At 39.2% G+C, this 18,780-nt stretch overlaps 1 protein-coding gene across 16 annotated transcripts in view; it reads left to right on the forward strand.

Moving 5' to 3' along the window:
* KIAA1109 (KIAA1109 ortholog) overlaps positions 1–18,780 on the forward strand; it is a 164,161-nt gene that overhangs the window by 135,268 nt on the left and 10,113 nt on the right. For 13 of the 16 annotated variants that reach the window (XM_036313369.1, XM_036313368.1, XM_036313365.1 and 10 more), the window contains 12 exons: positions 446–641; positions 2,347–2,508; positions 3,538–3,677; positions 4,712–4,913; positions 9,855–10,055; positions 10,850–11,029; positions 13,690–13,827; positions 14,487–14,744; positions 15,865–16,015; positions 16,420–16,577; positions 16,679–16,871; positions 17,082–17,299. In XM_036313369.1, the coding sequence (XP_036169262.1) occupies positions 446–641; positions 2,347–2,508; positions 3,538–3,677; positions 4,712–4,913; positions 9,855–10,055; positions 10,850–11,029; positions 13,690–13,827; positions 14,487–14,744; positions 15,865–16,015; positions 16,420–16,577; positions 16,679–16,871; positions 17,082–17,299 (2,197 nt within the window). Of the gene's footprint in view, positions 1–445; positions 642–2,346; positions 2,509–3,537; positions 3,678–4,711; positions 4,914–9,854; positions 10,056–10,849; positions 11,030–13,689; positions 13,828–14,486; positions 14,745–15,864; positions 16,016–16,419; positions 16,578–16,651; positions 16,872–17,081; positions 17,300–18,633; positions 18,710–18,780 lie in introns of those variants that run through there. The other 3 variants (XM_036313370.1, XM_036313362.1, XM_036313371.1) reach the window with 3 other exon arrangements.

Here is an 18,780-nt window from a genome sequence, read left to right on the forward strand (position 1 = left end):
CATGTTCATTCTACACATTTTCCTGCATTTCTTGTTTATTCTCATCTGCATACTTTTAACTTTGAAAGTCTGTTGTTGTTTTTTTTCTTTTTCTTTTTTTTATTATTTAAGGTATTACAAATGTGTCCTCATCCCCCCCATTAACCCCCAACCTCCCCCCCCCCCCCCCCGCCCCGCACACTCATGCTCCCATCCCCTTGTTGTCCATGTCCATTGGTTTGGCTTATATACATGTATACAAGTCCTTCGGTTGATCTCTTCCCCTTACCCCCGCCCTTCCCTACTTTCCTTCTGGGGATTGATAGCCTGATCGCTGTTTCTCAGTCTTTGGGTCTGTCCCTTTTCATCAGTCTATGTTGTTCTCTATAATCCACAAATGAGTGAGATCATGTGGTATTTATCTTTCTCTGACTGGCTTATTTTGTTGTTGTTTTTTTCAATACAGTTGCATTACAACTCCAAGACACTAAAGACTGAATCACCTAATGCCTCCAGAGGGTCTTCCCTGCCAAGAACACTCTCTAAAGAGTCCAAGCTTTCTGGTATGAAAGATAGTGCCGCCTCTCCTCCTCCTTTATCTTGCACTATCCAGAGCAAGACTAACACCTTACTTCCTCCCCAGCCCCCACCTATTCCCTCAGGTATTGAAGAAAAATGAACTTGACTTACTTTTTTCATAGCTTAATGTTTAGTTATCACCTACTTGCTCTATTGAGACTTTCAAATTCACATGTTTAAGAAAAGAGGAAATAGACTTAATAATGACTGTACAAAATTTATAGATGGAACTGTAAGCCAACTACTTTGGGCTCCTTTTAAAATTGTTATTACCTTAAAATATCCATTGTTAAAATAAACTTAATATACCAAATACTTAATTTTTTTTAGATCTATGCATATTTAGAAAAAGTTGTAGGTCCAGTTTAGGAGCTGATGATCTGGATGGAAACATCAGACTTACACAAGATTGAGTATACTGGGCTTGACCACATTATTATCTACTATTGTGTAACATATTACCCAAACTTGGTGGCTTCTAATCTCAAACATTAATGACTGGCAAGAAAGTCCCATCATCGCTGCAGACAAAGCCGAGTGACTTGGAAACAACAGTCTTTTACATCACAGATTCAGTTTGGCCTGATAGATCTTTACAAAGTTGCTGTCAAGATGTTGGCAAGGGCTATGTCATCTGAATGCTTGGCTGGGTCTTGGGCATCTGCTTCCGTAATGTCCCACTGCACATGGTAGGCACACTGCGCCTTAGTTCTCCCCCATAGGTCTCCCCGCTGGGCTCCTGGTGTGTTCTCCTAGCAGGGTAGCTGGCATCCTTCGAAAGCAGTGATCACAAGGAGAACATGGCTGAAGCAGCTCCACCTCTTATGGCTTAGCCTCAGAAGTTGGGTATCCTTCCTTCCACAATGTCTATTGATCCTACAGCTCAGCTCTGCTCAGTGAGGGAGGGAACCGTTCAGGGGCATGAGTGCTGGGGAGCCAGGACCGTTGGAAGCTATTTTGGAATCTGGGTATCACACCATGTGAATACCACCTTCCCTGAATAGAATTTCCAAAATGGGGAATGTCAGGCTGGATAGTAATTATTTGAAACAGTTTCATTTGGGAGATGGAACTTGATATATAAATCATTTACAATGGCTAGTAATCATGATAATAATGCATTCGTTTTCTACCATTTTCAGTTGACAAGGCACAGCTATGTCCACTATGTGCAGGAGAGAGATGACTATTCCCATTTGATAAATAAGGAAAGTTAAGACTTATAGAAGTTGAATTTCTTTCCTAGGTTTACAAAACGAATATATGTTGGAGTTGGAAACTTAAGCCAAAGTTAGCGAAGTCTGAGATAGCTGTTATACTCATTCTACTGATGTGGAAATATTTAGTTAGGTGGAAGGAAAGAGATGGCAGCCCATGTAGGGAAGCATTGTAAATACGTGCAAGCTGAGGACAGCAAGACCATAGGGAAGCCTGAAAATAATGACTTTTTCTTCATTTGCCACAAAATATTGTCTGTCTGAGTTCTCTGTATCTTCTTAAGTGGACAAAATAATGCTAATGAGAAATTCAGCAAAGTATAAACTTGAAAAGCTGAAACAAACTTTGTAAGCTAGAGCAAGTAGGAATAACTTGTGTTACTTACATCATTAGTCATCTTTGTATTCCAACATTAATATATCATTTCTATCAACCTGTTCTCTTTATTACATTCTTGTACAGTTTTATGTATAAGGTGCTTCACCTGATTAAACAGTCATATATTTAGAATGTCTCACAAAATTATCATATTGTTTTATTAAATTCAACTCACATTTGTCAATATTCTAGCCAAAGGAAAAGGAAGTGGAGGAATCAAAACAGCCAAGTTATATGCCTGGGTAGCACTTCAGTCACTGCCAGAGGAAATGGTGATCAGTCCCTGCCTGTTAGACTTTCTAGAAAAGGCTCTGGAAACTATCCCAATCACACCAATTGAGAGGAATTACACAAGTGAGTATCCTCCTTAGGGATTTCCTTTTCTATCATAATACACTTTGGGATCCTAGTACTTAGAAGGATTTTATAATGGCATTATAATATATTCAGTGGTAATATAAAAGAATTATAGAATTGAGAAAGAGCCTGAGAGATCCTCTAGTCCAGTGCTTCTCAACCTCTGGGTCGCGACCCCTTTGGCGGTCGAACGACCCTTTCACAGGGGTCGCCTAAGACCATCTTGCATTCAGATATTTATATTACGATTCATAACAGTAACAACATTACAGTTATGAAGTAGCAACGAAAATAATTTTATGGTTGGGTCACAGCATGAGGAACTGTATTTAAAGGACCAGAAGGTTGAGAACCACTGCTCTAGTCCTTATTTACAAGTAAAGAAACTAAGTCCTGGTGAGGTTGTAGGATTTTCCAACTACCATAGCCAGTTCATGACAAAATCACATCCCTGTGCCCTAAGGTGTCTCTTAGCCTGGAGAATCCTTGGGGAAAAGGTGTAATTGCTATTTCTTTGGGGTGTTTGGTGTAGCAGCAGGGGTGGGGGCGTTTTCAGGGTTCAGGGCAGTGGTTCTCAACCTGTGGGTCGCGACCCCTTTGGGGGTCGAACGACCCTTTCACAGGGGTCGCCTAAGACCATCAGAAAACACATATATAATTACATACTGTTTTTGTGATTAATCACTATGCTTTAATTATGTTCAATTTGTAACAATAAAAATACATCCTGCATATCAGATATTTACATTACGATTCATAACAGTAGCAAAATTACAGTTATGAAGTAGCAACGAAAATAATTTTATGGTTGTGGGTCACCACAACATAAGGAACTGTATTAAAGGGTCACGGCATTAGGAAGGTTGAGAACAACTGGTTTAGGGGGATGAGTGAGAAGTTTGACTGGGAAAAGAAGTGTGTTATGATGGGCCCCAGAAGCAAACATTGCTGTGTGTTTATAACTCTGAGCTTAGTAGTACTGTCCCTTGTCCTAATGATGAAACTTAAAATTCACTATTTTAATAGCTGTCAGCTCCCAAGATGAAGACATGGGGCATTTTGAGATTCCAGACCCTATGGAAGAGTCAACAACATCGTTAGTGTCATCCTCCACATCTGCTTACTCTTCCTTCCCGGTGGACGTCGTGGTCTATGTCCGCGTGCAGGTGGGACATTTCACTTATTCTTGTTGTAGAGAAAAATGCTTTTCTTACGTTTATTTCCCTTTCCCAACATTATTTCCCTTTCAAGTTTTCTTCTCTTTTGTATGTATCTTGGCTGACAGGTTACTGAAACCTTGGGGAAGTCATGTACAGTTTTGTATGTTTTTACTTTTCTGCTGAGGAAGGTTTTCAGAATTAGGTCTCATACTTTTGTGGCAAAAATAAAAATATATAAATTAAATCCTTTTTTTAGCATTATATGCCTTTTTTTAGTATGGCATCTGTGCTACTTGCTATTATGGTCCTTTGGGGGCAGATATAAAGGTAATTGAGGTATAAAGTCACAGTAATGCCTTTGTTAGATTTCTCCTAAGAGCTATGTAATTTTTACTTAATGTTTTGTTTTAAAATGCAGTCCTGTCAATAGACCTTTGGGAGCATATGTTAGAATCTGACTGAGTCCATTTAGTAAGAGGATTTGAAAACTACTTGTACCTAAACTTGAGGGTTTAGTTTACCCTCAATTAAAATCTAATGATCAATCTCAAGAATAAAAGAACTGCTAGTGGTCATCTGTTCAGATCATTTTCTACAGGAACAATTTGGCTAAAAGAGCCCTGTCTGGTGTTTTGCACTAGCTGTTTTCAAAATCTGATGAAAACGTGTAATGGGGTGAGGGCTTGAGAGCCTATGAAACTTTCATTAATGTAAGTCTTTTTAAATTTTAGTGTAAAGGATATTACTTCCTGTACTTGATTATGAACAAGTGTAATGTGAATATAAACATCTTAAATGGTCTGAATTATCTAAATATTTATCACTCAGATATAGCTCCTCAAATACTTAGATTTTTTTAAAATGATACCATTTTGTTAATGTCTCATGTCTGCTTATAAAAGCTAGTACATTAAACACAAAATCCTTTCCTGTGTCAGTAAATTTGGTATATGTGGACCGAAATGGAAATGTAATTTTTAGAATCCAATGTAAAATTGTTTCACCTAGAACATTTTTATTTTTGGCTTTCTGCACTTAAGCCCTCACAGATCAAGTTCAGCTGTTTACCAGTATCAAGAGTAGAATGCATGCTGAAGTTGCCATCCCTGGACCTGGTGTTCTCTTCAAACCGGGGAGAACTGGAGACTTTAGGAACCACATGTCCTGCCGAGACTTTGTCCCCTGGAGGTAATGCCAATCAGAGTGGAGCAAAGGCCTCTGCAGGCAAGACGGGAACCCCAGGTAAAGAAACCTTTTTTTATCTACCAGTGTAGAGCCAAGTACTTTTTTTTAGATTTATCTTCATTGTTGAAGATAAATGTCCCCTTTGTTTGTCTGTTTTTATTTCCCATTGACCCCTTACACCCCACGCCTGCCCCTCCCAGGCCTTCACGATTCCACTGTCTGTGTCCATGGGCTATGCATATATGCATATTAGTTCCCTGGTTAATCACTTCTCACCTACCTCCCACCCCTGCCTTCCCTCTGAAATTCGTCTGTCTGTTTCATGCTTCTGTGTTTCTGGATCTATTTTGTTCCTTAGTTTATTTTGTCCATTAGATTTACATATGAGTGAGATCATGTGATACTTACCTTTCTCTGACTGGCTTATTTCACTTAGCATAGTACTCTCCAGGTCCATCCATGCTGTTACAAATAGTAAGAGTTCTTTCTTTTTTACAGCTGCGTAGTATTCCATTGTGTAAAGGTACCACAGCTTTTTTATCCACTCATCTGCTGATGGGCACGTGGGCTGTTTCCAAATCTTAGCTATTGTAAATTACAACTCTATGAGCATAGGGGTGCATATATTTTTTTCTGATTGGTGTTTCTGGTTTCTTAGTATGTATTCCTAGATGTGGGATCCCTGGGTCAAATGGAAGTTCCATTTTTAATTTTTTGAGGAAATTCCATACTGTTTTTCACAGTGGCTGCACCAGTTTTCATTCCTACCAACAGTACTATGGTTCCCTTTCTCCACATCCTTGACAACACTTGTTGCTTGTTGATGGTAGCCATTCTGACAGGTGTGAGGTGATACCTCAATGGGTTTTAATTTGCATCTCTCTGATGATCAGTGACTTTGAGTATTTTTTCATGTACTTTGACCTTCTGTATTCCACTTTGGAGAAGTGTCTATTTAGGTCCTTTGCTCATTTTTAAATTGGATTGTTTGTCTTTCTTTTGTTAAGTTGTATGAGTTCCTTATATATTTTGGAAATTAACCCTTTATGGGATGTACCATTGGGAAATATGTTCTCCCATGTAGTGGGCTCTCTTTTCATTATGTTGATGGTTTCTTTTGCTGTGCAGAAGCCTTTTATTTTGATGTAGTCCCATTTGTTTATTTTCTCCTTAATTTCCTTTGCCCTAGGACAGTGGTCGGCAAACTGTGGCTTGCGAGCCACATGCGGCTCTTTGGCCCCTTGAGTGTGGCCACGAAGTTTCAATCGCACTGTATGTGCGCGCCTGCACGTGGTATTTTGTGGAAGAGCCACACTCAAGGGGCCGCAGTTTGCCAACCACTGCCCTAGGAGATGTACCCATAAACATGTTGCTATGAGAGATGTCTGAGATTTTGCTGTGTATGGTTTGTTTCTTCTAAGATTTTTATGGTTTCAGGCTTTCATTTAAGTGTATGGTGCACGTTGATGGTCTAGTTGCATTTTTTTGCATGTACCTGTCCCATTTTCCCAACACCATTTATTGAAGAGGCTGTCTTGACTCCATTATATGCTCTTGCCTCCTTTGTCAAATATTAATTGAGTGTAATGGCTTGGGTCGATTTTTGGGTTCTCTCTTCTATTCAATTGATCTATATGCCTATTCTTGTACCAGTACCAGACTATTTTGAGTACAGTGGCTTTGTAGTATAACTTGATATCTGGTATTGTGATACCTCCAATTTTGTTCTTCGTTCTCAAGATTGCTATGGCTATCCAGGGTCTTTTCCATATAAATTTTTGGAGTGTTAGTTCTAGATCTGTGAAATATACTATTGGTATTTTAATAGGGATTGCTGAATTTATAAATTGCTTTGGGTAGTATGGACATTTTAATGATGTTGATTCTAGAAATCCCAGAATATAGAAGAAGGTATATTCTTCTACTTGTTTGTATCTTCATGTATCTCTATTTTTTTAGTGTCTGTAGGTTTCAGAGTACATGTCTTTTATCTCCTTGGTTAATCTTGTTCCTAAGTATCTTAATTTTTTTTGCTGCAATGGTAAATGGGATTGTTTTCTTCATTTCTCTTTCTGAGAGTTAATTATTGGTGTATAAAAATGCCATCGATTTCTGAGTGTTAATTTTGTATCCTGCTATGTTGCTGAATTCATTTATTAAATCTAGTAGTTTTTTTATGGAGGCTTTAGGGTTTTCTGTGAATAATGACAGTTTATTTCCTCCTTTCCAATTTGGATGCCTTTTATTTCTTCTTCTTGTCTGATTGCTGTGGCTAGGACTTCCAGTACTATGTTGAATAAGAGTGGTGAAAGTGGACATCCCTGTCTTGTTCCTGTTCTTAGAGGAAATGGTTTTAGTTTTTGCCCATTGAATATGATTTTGGTTGTAGGGTAGGTTTGTCATATATGGCCTTTATTTTGTTGAGGTATGATACCTCTATTCCCACTTTGCTGAGAGTTTTTATCAAAAAAGGGTGTTGGATTTTGTTGAATGCTTTTTCTGCATCAATTGATATGATCATGATTTTTGTCTTCCAAACTGTTTATGTAATGTTTATGTAATCACATTTATTGATTTGCAAATATTGTACCAGCTTTGCATCCCTGGAATAAACCCCGCTTGGTCATTGTGTATGATCTTTTTAATGAACTCCTGCATCTGATTTACTAATGTTTTGTTGAGGATTTTAGCATCTATGTTCATCAGGGAGTCTATCTGGTTTTGGAATTAGGGTAATGCTGGCCTCATAAAAAGAGTTTAGAAGTATTTGAATTTTTTGAAAATAGTTTGAGGAGAATCGGTGTTAGTTTTTAGTTCTTCTTTGAATGTTTAGTAAAATTCCCCTGCGAAGCCATCTGGACCAGGGCTTTTTTTGCTGGGAATTTTTTTTATTACTCTTCAATTTCATTAGTAGTTATCAGCCTATTCAGGTTTTCTGATTTTTCCTCATTGAGTTTTGGAAGATTGTATTTTTCTAGGAATATGTCCATTTTGTCCAGGTTGTCCTGTTTGTTGGAATATAGTTGTTCAGAGTATTTCTTTTTTTTTTTTACAATCCTTTGTATTTCTGTGGGGTCAGTTGCTACTCACCTCTTTAATTTCTGATTTTATTTGGGTCCTCTCTTTGTCTCTTGAGTCTGGCTAGAAGTTCATTAATCTTGTTTATCTTTTCAAAGAACCAACTCTTGGTTTTATTGATCTTTTGTATTTTTTTTTAAGTCTCTATGTCATTTATTTCTGCTCTAATCTTTAATATTTCCTTTCTTCTAATTACTCTGGGCTTTTCTTATTGTTCTCTTTCTAATTCTTTAAGTTGTAGAGTTAGGTAACATATTAAATGGTTTTCTTGTTTTTTGAGGTAGGCCTGTAATGCTAAGAACTTCTCTCTCAGGACTGCTTTCACTGTGTCCCATAGATTTTGGGTTGTTGTGTGTTCATTTTCATTTGTTTCTGGGATATTTTCTACTTCTTCCTTGATCTCATTGGTAACACATTCATCTCTATATATAAAAGCCTAAGCAACCAAATGTCTGAACAACCAGTTGACCGGTTGCTATGACACTCACTGACCACCAGGGAACAGATGCTCAATGCAGGAGTTGACCCCTGGTGTCAGTGCGCTCCCACAGTGGGAGCACAACTCAGCTGACTGACGGGTGCTAGATGCCAGGCTCACGGCTGGCAAGTGCAGTTGTGATGGTGCAAGCCTCTCCCACCTCCACAGCAGCACTTGTGAGTGGCAGCGGCAGCAGGTGCAGCGGGGCTGGGATGAGCAGCAGTGGTGTGGCGCCTGGCCTGGGCTCGATCTCTTCCCTGGCTGCCTGCTGCTTCGGGAACTACTACATCCCTCAGGTGATGTCAGACTGCCGGTATCAGTCCGATCCCTGCAGGCTGTGGGGATCTAGTTGAAACCGGCAGTCCAACATCCCTCGAGGGGTCCCGATTGGAAGAGGGCGCAGGGAAGGCTCTAATTGTTCAATAACATGCTATTTAGGATCCAAATACTATTTAATGTCCTATTCAGATGGCCTCCCATTATTTATGTTTAAAGCATAGTGGGAATCAGCCTATCCACACATGGTAAGTTTGCCACTGACACTTGGTTCTCTAAGAGAGAGAGAGATCTTTACTTTTTGCATTTTTTTTTTTTTTGCATATGTGTAGTGGTTCTTTTTTTTTTCCAATTACAATTTCCATTCAATATTATTTTGTATTTCAGGTGTTCAGCATAGTGATCATTCTGTTATATATGTTACAAAGTGTTCACCCTCTATTTCAAGTACATACCTGGCACCATACTGAGCTATTACAATGTTATCGGCTGTTTTTCCTGTGCTATACTTAACATCCCTGTGACTAATCTGTAACTACCAATTTGTACTTCTGAATCCCTTCACCTTTTTCACCAAGCCCCAACCACCCTCCCTTCTGATCTCTATATCTATGTGTCTGTTTCTGGTTTATTTTTTGCTTCATTCTGTTCTTTAGATTCCACAGGTAAGTGAGATCATATGGTATTTGTATTTCTGTGAGTGACTTATTTCACTGTACATAATACCCTCTAAGTCCATCCATGCTCGTTGGAAAAGGTGTAACTTTCTACATGTGCTCTGTTTGCACTCTTTCCTACTGGAATGATTGGGCTTGTGAACAGTGTGTCCAGTTCCCCCCTTTGCTTAAACCCCTGCTATTTTGTGCCTTTTCCTTGGCCTGTTTCAGTGTCACAAAGGAGAGTAGAAACAGGAGGCTGTGGAGTTGGCCAGTCATACTATAAAGAAATGTTTCAGAGTATTCAACCTGGTTTACCAAGTAAATTAATTGCAAAGTATATCTAAGACCTCATTTTGTTTTCAAGGATTAAATTAAATTTATGAGTGCATGCGTGAGTATTTCTTTTTTATTTTCAAGTCATGTTTGGTGGCTCTTGAGACTATTAGTAGCAGGATTTTTAAATTTTCTGTGGCTGATAAAGATTTTGGATGTCTGTGTTAATGGCAGGTTCATCAGGACTGGGCAGCCCTCTTGGCAGAAGTCGGCACAGCAGCAGTCAGTCAGATCTGACCACTTCTAGCAGTAGTTCCTCCGGGCTGAGCTTCACTGCCTGCATGTCTGACTTCTCCCTCTACGTGTTTCACCCTTACGGAGCTGGAAAACAGAAGAGTACTGTTTCTGGCCTCACGTCTGGGTCAGGAGGCTTAGGTACACTTAGCATGTTTGCATCTTTCTCAACTTTAGAGCACTTTTCAAACTTTGATCTTTTCATAAATCATGATACCTTTAATAATGGATATAAAGCAAGATCAGAAACTTACTAATTTTTCCTTTTGATAATATATATCCTGCCTCTACAAATAAGTAGAAATATGCAGTAAGTAATTTGGGTAAATGATTTATACAAGAATTGTAAAAATCAGAATATTTTATAAGTGATATACACAGCACAATAATATCCTTGGATATAGGTTTATTTGGATAAGAAATTCTATTCTACAAATAGTAAATTTTTTAAGGTGTTCATATTGTGTTTGTTAATTTAAAATGAAACTGTTAGTTCTATTACTACTATTAGAGAACTTAAATTTCACTGGCATTTTACCAATAAAAATGCTCATTAGATCATTCTGCTTAAATTTTTACCTCACTTTAAATCAGGGGTCCTCAAACTTTTTAAACAGAGGGCCAGTTCACTGTCGCTCAGACCGTTGGAGGGCCGGACTATAGTTTAAAAAAAAACTATGAATAAATTCCTATGCACACTGCACATATCTTATTTTGAAGTAAAAAACCAAAACGGGAACAAATACAATATTTGTATTTGCATGTGGCCCGTGGGCCGTAGTTTGAGGACCCCTGCTTTAAATGATTTTAATTGATGTGTTTAATTCCAGTGTTTTGGATAATTTCATGGAATTAGATAGTTGTGTGTATATGTATATGTACACATGTATGTTGTGTATATGTACTCATGTAGGTGTGTGTGGGTTTTTTTAAAGGGAATGTGGACGAAGACCCCACTTCAGTCACTGGTCGAAAAGACTCACTGAGTATAAACCTTGAGTTTGTAAAAGTGAGTTTGTCTCGGATAAGGCGTTCAGGAGGTGCCTCGTTTTTTGAAAATCAGTCTATAAATAAGTCTGCAAGCAAAATGGACACCACACTAATAAATATATCTGGTATTCAATTTTATAGTTTTTAAATGTAAATGTTTGTTTTCCAGAATAAAATAAGGGGCTCCCTTTTAAGTGTTTAAATATTACATTTATTTAATAATATGAAGCTTTTAATGGTAAAGGAGAGGAATGACAGTCCAGCCTAGTGTACACTTTCAGTGCAAGTAATCAATGTTAGAAATGTTATCTACACTAATAAAAGAGAAATATGCAGATTGACCATACCTTCATGACACCCACCAGCCAATCAGGAGTGAGTATGCAAATTAACCCAACAAGGATGGTGGGCTAATTTGCATACACAGGCGCGGAGCTGCCAGGGGTGGAGCAGGATGCTTGCGTTGTGGCCATGGCAATGAGGCAGGCATTCCGCACCACCCTAGCCTCTCCGGGCTTCTGGGCAGCATGGGAAGGCAGAAAGGCAGCTCTAGCCAAGCGAAGGCAGTGCCAGCAGCCAGGGGAAGAAAGGCCCATTCTTGCACAAATCTTAGTGCATTGGGCCTCTAGTTGCTAGATAAATATACAGAAATATCACCCAAGGGCTAAAATGTGCCTCATTGAGTCACCTAAAACTGCTCTGCTCTTCACTTCTCTACCATAAATTGGTAAAATTTCTAGTGTTTCATTTGATTTTCTAATTGTAAATTCTTAAAACACTAAAGAGGAATGAGTTAAAAATGTTCCACATGCATTTAGTTTTAAATATTTAAAAGTGATTTAGTCCTGGCCAGTATGGGTCAGTTGGTTGAGCATTGTCCCACTCATCAAGAGATAATCTGGTTTGATTTCCAGTTGGGGCACATGCCCTGGTTGCTGGCTTGATCCCCAGTAGGGGTGTGCAGGAGGCAGCTGATCGATTTTTCTCTCTCCTTGATGTTTCTCTCTCCCTCTCCCTTCCTCTCTAAGAAAATCAATAGAAACTTTTTTAAAAAAGTGATTTGCCCATAGTTACAAAGCTAGTTATGAAGCTAGCAGTGCACATGCACATGACTCATATGCCGGTAGCATCGATTCTTTGGGCAGTGAAGCCATTAGAAATTTTTAAGAAATGGGATGACAACATTGTCCCCAAAGATAACAGACTGTATTGTACATTTAAAAATCTATTGAGTTTTGCTCAGTGGTTAGAGAGTTAGCCCCCCAGACTGAAGGGTTGCAGGTTCAATTCTGGTTGAGGGCGCATACATTGGTTGAAGACTTGATCCTCGGCCCAGGTCGGGATGTGTGCAGGAGGCAGCCAATCAATGTGTCTCTATCACATTGATGTTTCTCTCTCTTTGTCTTTCCCCCTCACTCCCACTCTCTCTAAAAATCTTTGGAAAAATTGAGAGGATAAATCTCATCTTAGGTGTTCTGACCATAAAAAAAAAGACAAAATTTTATATGGATTACAAAATAAACATCTGTGTGTGTGTGTGTGGTGGGTATTTTAGAAATAATTCATGGCAGCATGAAAAATGGGAGGGAAGATGTGTGGGGAGGCTGTTTAATTAGACACAGCAGCAGGGGCTGAAGGCTGGATTGTGACAATAATGAAGAAGAGGGAATGGTGTCTAGAGAAAGAGGAGAGAATCTACAAACTTGAGGACAGAGTGTGTGCAGAGCAGCAGAGACAGGATGCCTCACACTTTCAGCCTATGTGTCAGAAGGGACAGAGTGGTAGACAATAAAGGAGGAAGTACCTCCAGGGCATTTAATGGAAGGATGGGGTAGGAAGCTGCTGATAAGCTGTGAGATCAGAGGGAAACTGAAGGCAGGTCTGGGGGACCCAGGTGTGAAGACCCTCCTGAGGCCCTAGAGGAGGAATAAGGAGGGCAGAGCAGGAGCTGCGTGACCAGCACAGGGCCTTCACACTGACCAGCCCTGCTCTGGCAGTGGTCACCAACCTTTCAGACCTTGTGGACCACCAGTTGGTGACCATTGCTCCAAAGGATTCCTTAAACCAGCGGTTGCCAACCTTTTGGACCTCATGCACCACCAGTGGTCCGCAGACCACTGGTTGGTGACTGCTGGTCTAGTGCAGTGGTTGGCAAACTGCGACTTGGCAAACCGTGGCTCGCGAGCCACATGCGGCTCTTTGGCCCCTTCATTGTGGCTCTTCCACAAAATACCGACTTCTGCACATGGGCCACGAAGTTTCAATCGCACTGTACATGCACGCCCGCACGTGGTATTTTGTGGAAAAGCCACGCTGAAGGGGCCAAAGAGCTGCATGTGGATCGCGAGCCGCGGTTTGCTGACCACGGGTCTAGAGGAAAGCAGCAGTTCCCCCACACCACCACTTGGTTTGAAGTCAATTTTGAGGAAGTGTGTATCCCAGTTTATCCCATGATTCATTCACCACATTTTAGAAAAGCCCTGTGTTCAAGTTGAAAGCTGTCTGTAAGACTGACCTGTAGAACCTCTCTGAGAATTTATTGATAAAGTGTAATTCCAGTTTGCCTTTACCTCAACAAAGGAATGGAACTAAAGTGCTAGAATCTGCTACTTTTCTCATTTATGGAAGGAACATATTATCCCTTACTAATCATGCTGTGCAACTTTAGATATTTCATGAATTGTAGCTATTATAATTTAGTTGTGTAATACCATATTATACCATGTAGAAAATATTAAAGGTTTTGGAAATTTGTACTAACACATTTTTTAAATTTCTGTATCAGCTGTTTGTGACATAGGTTCTGCTTCCTTTAAATATGATATGCGCCGGCTCAGTGAAATTCTGGCATTTCCAAGAGCCTGGTACAGGAGAAGTATTGCAAGACGTCTCTTCCTTGGAGACCAAACTATAAATTTGCCAAGTAAGCTCACTATGTAATTAGAGTTACACTTAGTTTGCTTTTAATTTTGATTGCAATAGTAATAAGATCCATGATTGACAACACAAACTTTGTCTTACTTGGTAAGTTGTGGCATGCAGTTCATTCCCTCATTCAAGCATCTGCTGATCCCCTCCAGTGTGCCAAGCATGGGAATGCATGAGCAGGGTCACAGAGAACTTGCCCTCTCAGAAACTACATTCTTCTGACATTAACAATTATTTTATAATCTTAATAAAATCTGGAAATGCAGAAATACATGTAACCATTAAAATCATGATTAGATAAGCATGGAAAATAGAAAGTGTTGGGGACATGCTACCATATTGCCTGTGTTTTTCTCCTGGACTTAGATATTGTGTAAGTGAAAGGTAGAGTTAGCAAGATACAGTACAAAATATACAAAACCTGGTCTTGGTCTATTTCCCCATCTGTAAAGTGGGAGCATAATACCTCTTCAGCCATTCTCATAGTGTTTCTGTGAGAAATAAACTAACGAGCTGGAATGTGCTCTGCACACTTGTCAAATAGAGAACTAAAAGCATGTAATGTGCTTAGAAGTGGTGGAGTGTTAAAATGTATTATTTTATAGCATGCCAGTTTTACCCTGTTAATTGTTTTTGTTTCCACTTTTCTGTTAGCGTCTGGCCCAGGGACACCTGATTCCATCGAAGGGGTGAGCCAACATCTTTCCCCCGAATCATCAAGAAAAGCTTACTGCAGGACCTGGGAGCAGCCGAGTCAGTCAGCCTCCTTCACCCACATGCCTCAGTCACCCAATGTGTTCACTGAGCACATGACAAACAGCACCATGTCACCAGGGACAGTGGCACAGAGCCTGAAGTCCCCAGCTTCCATAAGATCCAGGAGTGTATCGGATTCTTCAGTTCCCCGAAGAGGTAACACTGCCCTCTTTGTTATCAGTGGTCCTCCAATGACTCCAGGATAAAAATCTCAATTAGTTACTCCCAAATTTCTGTCTCACCTGCAGGGAAGTAGACTCTTGCAGGTTTTTATGGAAGATGGAGGGGAGGGGATCCAAATCAAACAACACACACTTCAAAGTATCTGAATGCAGAAGAGATAGCTGGGTGGCTCAGAGCTTTAAAAGGGGGTAGGGAAGAGGAGAGAGCACATGGTTAGTGTGGTGCTTTGCAAAGGGGTAGGGAGAGAGGAGGGAGCACATTGTTAGTGAGCTCCAGATAGTACAGTTATTTTTTTAAATTGTTTTCAATTACAGTTTATACTCATTATTTTGTATTGGTTTCAGGTTTACAACATAGTGGTTAGACAATCACATTGCTTTACAAAGTGTTCTTGACTATATTCCTTATGCTGTACTTTATAGCCCCATTGCTATTCATAACTATCAATCTGTACTTCTCAATGGTACAGTTATTTTTAGAAGTAAACCAAACCTATAATATTGTAAAAGATGTTTGATATTGAAAAAGTTAATCTTTGTATTCATTCATTCTTTTATTCACCCATGTTTTTTCAACTCTTATGTGCTCAGCATTCTACTTGAGTCTGAACATATAAAAATGAGTGATTTAGTTCATGTCACAAGGTAAGATTAGGGTATAATGAGCAAATGCAGGACTCAGACATGCGTGAGTCTGTACGACACAGAAGACAGGCATGCAGCAGCCTCTGCATCTCAGAATGGTCCCTGCTTTCAGGTCCTCTGTTAGCCAGTAGAAACTTGGGATTTCCTTCTCTGCTGAGAACCCAGGGTGATGAAAGATCTGTGCTGCTGTATCCTGTGCATACTGGAATTTCCTCCTGTAACAAGGAACTCATAGATAACTTTCTAAGCTTCCAGAAAGTGCGACTTCCAGGACCTGCTAAAGTCAGTAAATGGTAACTCTTTTAGAGGCAGTGTGATAGCTATTTAACATTTGGCTATAACACAAGAATATCATTTCAGTCTTTGGATTATAGTGGTAAGAGTAGTTTTTGCTTTGTAATCACTGAGCATCTGTGAACAAATGTGCATATGATTTTTTTTATTTTTAGACTCACTTTCAAAAACATCAACTCCTTTTAACAAATCCAACAAAGCAGCAAGTCAACAAGGGACTCCATGGGAAACACTTGTCGTGTTTGCTATCAACTTGAAGCAATTAAACGTCCAAATGAATATGAGTAATGTAATGGGAAATACAACGTAAGCTCTTCAGATACAAAGAAAATATATTTAATCATTACTTGTAATTTTTGTTATAGTGTATTAAAGTAATTCAAAACCTTTCTCTAATGCTGAAATGTTTGAGACAGTGAAAACAGTAGATAAAAGATACGAAATTGCTTTATACTGAAATGGCTAATCTAATCCTAAAGATACTATACTATAAAACAATATGAAATGTATGTTTTAAAAAGAGAAAAAATTATAAGTAAAACAGCATAATTTTCTAGCTAAGCAAAAAGCCTTATAAATATTAATATTTAAACATTTACTGGTTTTTATAATAAACTTAAAAAAAAACTTTTTTGAAATCATCTAACTCTTGTTTTAGTTTATAACACTGGAAGCCATATGTCTACTTAATAATCCTTTTCTTATTTTAGTTGGACAACGAGTGGTTTGAAGAGCCAGGGCCGCCTGTCAGTAGGAAGCAACCGTGACCGAGAGATCAGCATGTCCGTGGGGCTGGGAAGATCCCAGTTAGACTCTAAGGGAGGGGTTGTTGGAGGGACCATCGATGTCAATGCACTGGAGATGGTTGGTATGTTGAATTTTACAACTGAAAAATATATTGAAAAAAAGTTTTAAAACTTTTGATGAGTTTTTCCCATTCAGCATTTCTCTGAAAAATAATTATTTCAGCTCATATTTCTGAACATCCGAATCAGCAGCCCAGTCACAAAATCCAGATCACGATGGGCTCCACTGAGGCCCGCGTGGACTACATGGGCTCCAGCATCCTCATGGGCATCTTCAGCAACGCTGACCTCAAGCTGCAGGACGAGTGGAAGGTGAATCTGTGCAGTGCCTTGGATTCAAGCATAAGTGATAAAAGGTATTCAGGAAATAGGACCTTTCAAACTTTGTATGACTGCTCTGAACATATTTTCTGTCATTCAGTGAGAAAGCACAAGCTTTTATATTTTGCAATTAATGTGAATGAAAAAGCTTGGTGGGGAAGGGACTTTTTCTTGTACTTTTAAACCATGTACTTCTAAACCATCTTATATAAGCTATATGATAAAGACTCTGTTTTATATTCTAGTGAAATTTTTGTCCATGGAGATTTGAAGTGGGATATTTTCCAAGTAATGATATCAAGATCAACCACACCAGACCTGATAAAAATAGGAATGAAGCTCCAGGAATTTTTCACGCAACAGTTTGATACCAGCAAACGAGCTCTGTCTACCTGGGGACCAGTTCCTTATCTTCCACCTAAGACAGTGACGAATATCCTAGAGAAAAGTTCACAAGAGCAGTGTAAGAAATAGAACTAAGGCTTTGTATGTGCTGATCTTTCAGTGAATGTGTTGCAATTTTCATTAAAGTCACATAGTATCTGTATGCCATGCTTAGAGTGATCCATATGCTCTTCTCCAGTTCACTCAGCAACATACCTGATTCCCACCCACATGGGCATTGAAGCCATCATTTGAGAAGTAACCATTTCTTATCTCCTCCCCTTGCCACATCTCATCTGAATCATCCATATACCACATTCCTGAATACAAATTATGACAATACCATGTTCTGCTTAAAAGCACAAGCTGTGGAATCAGAATATCTGAGTTTGAATTTATTAGCTGTGTTCTCCTAGGCAGATTATTATTTTCACTCAGTAGGTCAATCAACAAATATTTATTAAACATGCTCATGTGCTAAAGCACATGGCATAGATCTAGTGGGCAAAGTTCCTAGCCTCATGAAGTTTACATTCTAATGGGAGAGACATCCCAAATTTAAGTTACTAACTAAAATGTAAGATAGTTTTAGGTAGAGAGAGGTGCTGAGAAGAGGAATGAAGCAGTGGAAGGAAACAGAGAATGAGTGTGTGAGGATGGCCATTTTAGAAGGGGGCTCCCGGAAGCCTTTTCTCAAGTGAAAGATCTAGGCTGAGGGCTAGGAAAGAGCGTTCCAAGCACAGGGGCCTGTGGAGAGTGCAGAGCTCCCGCAGCAGGAGGGTACTTGCTTTGAGGGTCACGAAGGCGGTCACTGTGTAGAACAGTGGCAAGCAGTTACACACTGGACCTTAGCTCAGATAGCTAGGCCACGGATAAGAGTTTTAATATGATGGGTAGCTGTTGGAGAGTCTCGAACAGATTTGATATTATTTTACTTTATCTTAAAATATTCCTTTGTAAAGCATCACTCTGGCTGCTGTGTGGAGAATAGACTGTAGGCAGTTAAGGATGGAAGTTCAGAGAGCAAGTGTAGTAATTACTACCATTACACACATACTGACCTTACCATAGTAAGGAGGCGCTGTGGGAGTCCAGGCTACTGGTGATGGTGGCTTTAACTAGGTGATAGAAGTAAAGTGGCAAAAAGTTGTTAGAGTTAGGATAATTTTTAATAACTTTTTATTATCACAGAAGCAATACTTGTACATTGAAAAAAAATAGAAAATACAAGCAAAAAATAAAAGCATCCTATTCCATCAAAAAATTATTCCTGTGAACACCTGAGAGCATGCACCTTCAGATATTTTTCTATGCACCTATATACGTATATGTTCTTTTTACAAAAATATTGTTCATACTGTTTTATAACCTTTTCCATTCAACAAGCTCCCACTTTCCATTTTGCTATTTTAGCTCCTCTAGCCTGTGACCACATTCCACAACTGACCTAAAATTTGTCCAAACCAGTATATCACATTCAAGATCACAGGTCAGATCTGGTTATGTTTCTTTACTCTCTTTTAATTCAGCATAGTTCTTTTTTAATGACCTGACTTGAGA

Source organism: Myotis myotis, unplaced genomic scaffold, assembly GCF_014108235.1.
Source record: "Myotis myotis isolate mMyoMyo1 unplaced genomic scaffold, mMyoMyo1.p scaffold_m19_p_6, whole genome shotgun sequence".
Lineage (NCBI taxonomy): Eukaryota > Metazoa > Chordata > Mammalia > Chiroptera > Vespertilionidae > Myotis > Myotis myotis.